The 7,833-nt window shown below is 34.2% G+C and overlaps 1 protein-coding gene across 1 annotated transcript; it reads left to right on the top strand.

Annotated features, from left to right (window-relative positions):
- Positions 1-2,120: 2,120 nt before the first annotated feature.
- LOC107736325 (potassium/sodium hyperpolarization-activated cyclic nucleotide-gated channel 1-like) lies at positions 2,121-7,236 on the top strand. Its single transcript, XM_016547771.1, has 11 exons — positions 2,121-2,296; positions 3,169-3,364; positions 3,442-3,543; positions 3,659-3,796; positions 4,342-4,503; positions 4,577-4,670; positions 4,886-5,013; positions 5,112-5,243; positions 5,384-5,621; positions 6,753-6,920; positions 7,152-7,236. The coding sequence occupies exons 1-11, from the start codon at positions 2,136-2,138 to the stop codon at positions 7,196-7,198; spliced, it is 1,566 nt and encodes a 521-aa protein (XP_016403257.1). The 5' UTR covers positions 2,121-2,135; the 3' UTR covers positions 7,199-7,236.
- The last annotated feature ends 597 nt before the right edge of the window (positions 7,237-7,833 follow it).

The raw sequence follows: 7,833 nt of genomic DNA, 5'->3' as shown, positions 1-7,833 counted from the left end.
CCCCATTCTCCCATTTATCTATCACAGACCATTACTCACTCATGATTGATTATTGGGGTTGATCTTCTATGAGCAAGAGAATCCCGTCTAGAACGCTTTCCGTTACGACTCCTGATGCCTTTAACCTGACAATGACAAATGATCCCTGTGGCACGGTTACAGGACCAAACTACTGCAGAATGTCATGATTCGTTCGGCTTGAACAGCGTGGAGGAAAAGCAGCAGCATCATTTATCATATTCACCAGCAGAACACTTTAGAAACTCAAACACGAGAGCTTAAATTAGCCGTTAGGCTTTGACAAGGTGGTTCTCTCTCTCTCTTAAAGAAGATGACAGAATAGTGGATCTGATAGACCTACATGAGTATGTGTGTGTGTGTGTGTGTGCATAAAGATAGACCTTTTGTCAGGTTAGACGCCATATTGAATTAACAGATTAAAATGAATCTGTAAGGGAGGCAAAGGCACACTATATAAAATTCCTATGTCACGTAATTTTACAGTTTTTCAAAAACTTACAATTTTCAAAACTTTATGGACTCTTTTAATAGTTTTATTAACTTTTTTTATTTTTTGTTTACTTATTTTGTTCCTCATATTTTTGTTTGTTGGTCTAATGTGAGGAATTTTCCACAAATGTGAGAAATTGTGAGGGGGAAAAAAAACATTTGAGGGAAAAAAATGGTAAAGGCCTAGACACGATTTGATTTAATAAGTCTTTATAATAATAACAATAATAATAATAACTACAAAACGACTGATGATCAAATTTAGCACTCTTAGAGAAATATGATATTTTTTAATAATCATTTAAATTTGACTAATTTTCAAATAGTTTGTCATAAAAAAACATCTCAGAAAAATGTTAAGGGGTTTCAAATCGAAATATGACTTTTTGTTATGAAACAGGGAATATTTTTCATACATGTCTTCTGTAGAGGACACCAGGACAAATGGCATGTTAATCAGGCATTTTGGGGAAACACAAGAAATTATAGATCAATAATATTCCTATGAAATATGAGATATTCTTATGAAAATGTTGCCAAGTTATTACTCCCATTATAACACTTCTTTTTTTCCATTATGGTTTGCCCCAAGAACACATTAATATGCAAATTAGATGCAATGTATAGATACATTGTATAGAATGGGAATACCAGTTTATGGATATTTTACACACATATTCCATAAAGTAAAATAGTATATCAAATCATTGTTTTATCTTTCATCACAAAGAATCATCTTTGTACAAAGTTTGGTCAAACTCAATCAATTTCAGATTATTTAGCATATGCTAATTAGAAGTGTGATTGTTTGTGGGTTTTCAAAATAAATAAAAAATTATTGGAATGTAAATCATGTAAAATGTTAGGATAGAATGAAAAAATGATACACTTGCTATTGAAATTACTTTTATAATGTATATAAATGCAAATGCTGCTGTAAATAAATGTTTATTGCAAATGCAAATGTTGCAATTGATACTAATGATACTTTTATATATGGTAGGCGTAGGCTACTAAATTATCACCATATTAATAACTTATATCATATTATTTGCATGGTATGGCGTTATTACTAAATAAATAAATAATAAAAAATCATGCCAACAAAGAATCATCTTTGTACAAAGTTTGGTTAAAAATGGCCTGAAATTTAAAAACTGATTGGTGAATGAAAAAAATAAAACTTTTTTTTTTTTTTGCCTACACATGCCTTTTCATGTCTTTTTTCTGTCAAAACTGTTTTTTCTCCATTTGTTTCTTATGCTACAACCAATTTAATGACATAAAAAACCAACAAAATTCACAAAACTTTTTTATGGTTCTCAGGAGGATATAACGTTAAATAAAAAAATCGCCTCGTTTAGGCTACTTACGTGTTAAATATGAGTGACTGACGGCACAAATGTCTTACAGTTCAAAACTGTCGTTTATTATAGTTTGTCTTTACCATTTATTCATAAATATAGCGATGTGTGAATTAATCGGTCCAATCAACTCAATTAAATAAACGAAAGCAGTAGCTCTGCCGTCACGCGCCGATTCGCGCCACTTTAACATTCAAACATAAATAACAAATATAACGAATTAACCGTAACCGCGGTCTGCTGATGAGCTGCTCAGTCGAGATGAGTGTAAATAACTCAAGTGGTCCGATAAAAACACGATTTTCGAGCCTTAAAGATGTCCTAAAAGTAAGACGGCCAATGTACATTGAAGGGAACGATAATGAAGAGAAAAAGGAAGTTCAAACTTACCGATGGGTGGTTCATCCCCGGAGTCGCGGCAGGTAACTTAACTAGTCTCTCTCAAGTAAACTAGTATCGTGACATTGTTCATTAAACTTCTTAATCAAACTCAATCAATTTCAGATTATTTAGCATATGCTAATTAGAAGTGTGATTGTTTGAGGGTTTTCAAAATAAATAAAAAATTATTGGAATGTAAATCATGTAAAATGTTAGGATAGAATGAAAAAATGATACACTTGCTATTGAAATTACTTTTATAATGTATATAAATGCAAATGCTGCTGTAAATAAATGTTTATTGCAAATGCAAATGTTGCAATTGATACTAATGATACTTTTATATATGGTAGGGGTAGGCTACTAAATTATCACCATATTAATAACTTATATCATATTATTTGCATGGTATGGCATTATTACTAAATAAATAAATAATAAAAAATCATGCCCTCTATTTTTATTTCTATGTTATTAACACTGAACATGCATGACATAATGCTACACTGAACAAATATTTGTATAATATCGTATTAAAGTTATCATTTAAATACATTTGACATTTGTATGTTTAATAAACGTTATTCAATTGGAATGTAAATAATGTAAAATGCTACGATTGAATGAAAAATGTTACACTTGCAAATGAAATTACGTTTATGATGTATATAGATGCTGTTTTAAATGTTTATAAATGCTGACCACATGTTGCAATTGCTCCTAATGATACTTTTATATTTGGTAGGCTACTAAATGATCACCATATTCATATACTAAGTAATTTGCATGGTATGGCATTATCACTAAATAAATAACGAAGTAAATAAATACCATGTTGAGCATGCATGTCATTGTTTCATTAATGCCATCACATTGATCCTTAAAAATGTGTTTGCTTTTTTCTGTCTTACAGGCATTACTATCTTATGTTTATGGTGATCTTAACATTCGTGAACCTTATAACAATTCCTCTAGACATGGCATTTTCTGAGGATATGCAAGATAGTGGCCACATATACTGGGTGACCTTCAATATATTCTCAGACACCATGTTTTGCCTTGATGTTGCCATAAATTTTCAAATGGGTATTTTCAGTGACGACGGTCAGGTAGGAATGTGTCCTCGTTGCCTCTATATTATTGTTGGCTATTAAAATTAATACACTGCAGACCTGTTTCTGTCTAGGCCATCCTGGATCCAAAAATAATAAGAAAGGAGTATTTCAGAAGTTGGTTTGGTCCGGATGTGGTTGCTGCCTTTCCGGTTGACATTATCATTGTTATTGTGGTAATTTTATTCATGAAGTTAATGTCGCTCACACTGATCAAATTGTAGAGATAGGCCTACTTAATTAACTTCTCACAGTACAACCTCCAATGAAAGCACGTCTAATTTACCACAGGAGCACTTTTATCACGCTGACACTGATGTACTGATGGCTTCAAAGCTGGTGCGGATACTCATGTTTGCGAGGATTTTCAGTATGATCCGTTTACTCCGTGTGCCGAAGCTTCTGAGATTCTGCTTTGAATTGGAAAGTGTAAGTTGCAGTATCACATATGTGCATGCAGGAAATTATCAATGGCAGTACTGTGTTTTTCACAATGGATAGCCAGAAAACAGCTTCCCTGCCACAGTCGCCTTTGCTTGCTGGGGCGAAAAAAGAATGAAATAAAATAAATTAAGATTTTTTTTTTTAAATGCTAAATTATGACATTTCTTTATGCACCAAGAGCTTGTAACACTCCAAAGAGAAAGGAAAAATTGAAATCGCATCATATGACCGCTTTAAGATATTATTAGAGTGATGTACAATGCAAAGTGCTATATAAATCAACTGAATAAAAATAGGTTTGAATAAAGAACAAGAACAGCCTAAAATAGTTTATTTTTATTTATTAGGTGAAAGGATTCTTGACCACTCTAACTGACAATCTCATAGTTCAATACAGTAGATATCATTTTTTGTGGTATTGTCTCGCATTTTTCCAATAAACCAACAAGCAACAGGTTGTATTTTGTACACCCTTACAGTTCTAATGAGACTTTAAGTTCTGACATTGTCTATGTTATCGGTCATTCTAGGTCACTGACATACAGCTTGAAGAAGTCAAGAGGTTTTTCAGGGTGTTTTTCGTGTTCCTGTTGAAGATCCTCATTTGGCACTGGAACACATGTGTTCAGTACTTCATATCTCTGCTGGACGAATTTCCCCAAGACTGCTGGGTCATGCAAGAGAATATCAAGGTATGTCTCGAATTGTATTGTTCGTATGCAGGCATTTATTGATGTGATGCTTACCATTCGTTATGTTTTGCAGAATGCCTCAATTGGGGAAAAATACTCCTATTCTTCCTTCAGAGCTTTCTCTCAGTTGGCCTGGATTTCAACTAATTCAATTCAATCGCCAACACGTATGTCACACAACATTCTTTCAACACTGAGCAATTTTGAGAAAAGATCATTTAATTTTTGGTGCAGAAGAAGAACTCCTGAAAACACTTTAATTGTGGAATTTTACTATCAGGATTAGGGATGAAAATAGCAACAAATGCACTGGTACCTTTGCGGAATCAGGTTTTGCATGAGCGTTTAAATGGAGTTCAAGTGATTCCCTTTTGTTTTTTAGGCATGGCGGAACGGTGGACAGCTGTTGTTAGCATGGTGGTTGGATATTTAATGTGTTTCGCTCTTATTGCCTGCTTGATTACAACTGTGGGGAGCATGTCTGCGACTGGCAATGAATACAAGAAAAAGGTGCTCTTAAGTGATTTTGTAAGAGTTTAAAACTAAAGCAGATATTTATTCAACAAAATAAATACATGAATTAAAAGCATGACATATGAATATTACAGATCAGCCAGCTACAATCCTCCAAAATGTTCAAAAAGCTGCCCAGGGCGTTGCGCCAACGCACCACTGCCCAGTACAAGTGGCAGTATGATAAGAAGAATATCCTTGACCTGGTGTCAAAACGGCTGAGAAAGGTTTCTAATTCATTCATATGTGCATAGAAATAAGCAACGGTCTGTACCTCAGGGTCACGCTCACTGGTTTACTCAAAAAACAAAAGAATCTGTTTTTATATAGAAATCATTTTAATAGTGTTCTGTTTTCTCTTTCAAAGGATATTATGGCAGATATGTGTCCCAACCTGCTGAGCAAAGGCTCCATGTTCATAAAGCATGATAGAGAATTCACCGAAGCCATCTTGGTGAAGTTGGAGTACGAGTTATTCAACACAGGAGACATCATCATTCATCAAAACGCTCAAGCTGACCACATGTTCTTCATCGAGCACGGCCAGGTGCTCGTGAAGAACGAATCCTTTCAAATGGAGCTGCACGATGGAGAACATTTTGGAGGTGATGCATGAGAAACCTGCTGGAGTATGATTCAGTGAGAAGTCAAGGCGGGTCCACATTTCAGTTCTGGCCTTGAAAGAGAACGTAAAGTGACCATTTGATGTGCCATTTAGCCATGGTTCTATCTGAAAGATATTAGAACAACATTAGACTGGTGCATGAAAAAAACAAAATAATTCATATAATGGTGATGATAATCAGAAATTCAGTAAACACTTACAATCAAAACCGTTCTTCTTTCTTTCTTTCAAACCTGACAAATTTCAGCAAATCTAAGCTGCGTCCAAAAAGAACAAGTAATTATTTTGTGACCATTAAAAAGTACATTCGATATAGTAGTGTGTGTTATTTTGTGACCATTAAAAAGTACATTCGATATAGTAGTGTGTGTTATTATGAATGATATCTGGACATGTTGTAAAGTGTCCATCGGAAAGCGTGTCACTTGCTCTCAGGAAGTAGCAGGTCATTCGGATACATTTCACCTGCTGTTTTCTGAATAGCTACTATCATTTCAGACATATTACTCTTTTCACATACTGTATAGAAGGGAAGTAGGTATATTCGGACCCAGGGCCAGTGATTAGTTCAAAGATGATCTTATTTATTATTGAGAGATATCAAGGTCCACGGCTCTACCAAATGTGACCCTGGAGCACACAAGCAGTCTTAAGTCGCTGGGGTATATTTGTAGCAATAGCCATAAATACATTGTATGGGTCAAAATGATAAATTTTTCTTTTATGCCAAAAATCATTAAGATATTAAGTAAAGATCATGTTCCATGAAGCAAAACTTAATTTTTGATTAGTAATATGCATTGCTAAGAACTTCATTTGGACAACTTTAAAGGCGATTTTCTCAATAACCCTCAGATTCCAGATTTTCAAATAGTTGCATCTCGGCCAAATATTGTCCTATCCTAACATACATCCATACATCAATGGAAAGCTTGTTTATTCAGCTTTCAGATGACGTACAAATCTCAATTTCAAAAAATTGACTGGTTTTGTGGTCCAGGGTCACAAATGGTTCTCAGTGAGATGATCTTTGCTGCGAAACTCCCACGTGTTTCAAACGGGAGTAACCAGCCTCATAATCACCATTTTAAGACATTGTGTGTTTCTGCAGAGATCAGCTTCCTGTTCGGCGGAAGGCAGTTGGCCACAGTTTCTGCTCTGACCGCCTGCAGCCTTTTCTCCCTGTCGTTACAACAGTTCCAGGAGATTGAGGAAGAGTTTCCACATGTTGCGAACGAACTGAGGGCAGCAGCTCAACAGCTTAAAAATGATCTTGAGGGTAAGTCTGACATTATGAGTTGCTTTCATATAGATAGAGGACAGAATCAACATGAAATGCTGTTCACAATTTTACTTCTGTAATGTTACATATGGTCAAGAGAAACTGAATTTTAATAATACTAATGGGTTTAATAATTTACTAATGAAGACTAGAAAGAAAGACTAATGATTAAGTATATACGGTACATTTTGATTGCATAATAATTTTAAGACTTTTGTTTATTAAAAGGTGTTGAGCTAGAACTTCAAGTTACATCAGCATCAACCAGTGTGTGAGACGACAGACCAGGATCTAGTTTTTTAGTCAAATAGTCATCTATTGAATAAGATTTTTTTTTTAAAGAATTAAAAACAATTTTAACTGGGTTTTTATATTTTTACATAGTTTCAATGCTTAAGGTGATGTAATTATATGATTTTATTTATATCATATTTATTTGAATGATTATTAATATACTTGACAATACATATAGCAATACAATAAAGTATATGTATTACGTTACATGTTCTCATTCATTCACAATAAATTATCAGTGCACTTTTGTGTTTAATCTCTTTATTAGCAAGGTCTCTGGTAAACGTTTTTGTTTCCTCCAGGGGGTGCAGTTCATATACATAAATCTCCTTTAGAACCTCATTCTAATCTCAACACGGTTTTTTTGTACACTATAATTTATAATCTTTTCAGCATATTCATTACAAAAGACAGAAATCAGCCCCAACAATCTGTAAAGTAGTTTAAATATGCCGTATTCAGGACTCTGGGTCTGTGATTAGTTCATTCTGACCAGTGTAGAGTAAAGCAGCAGGTGCCACGTGACAACACAATGCAATTATTAAACCGTACTGGAAATTGTCAGTAGGGCTGCACAATTAATCAAATTTCTAATCGCGATTACAATTATGGATGC

The sequence above is a fragment of the Sinocyclocheilus rhinocerous genome, unplaced genomic scaffold, assembly GCF_001515625.1.
Source record: "Sinocyclocheilus rhinocerous isolate Xijiao unplaced genomic scaffold, SAMN03320098_v1.1 scaffold942, whole genome shotgun sequence".
Classification (NCBI taxonomy): domain Eukaryota; kingdom Metazoa; phylum Chordata; class Actinopteri; order Cypriniformes; family Cyprinidae; genus Sinocyclocheilus; species Sinocyclocheilus rhinocerous.
Note: the sequence above shows the minus strand (reverse complement) of the source record. Positions and strands in the feature narration are given on the sequence as shown.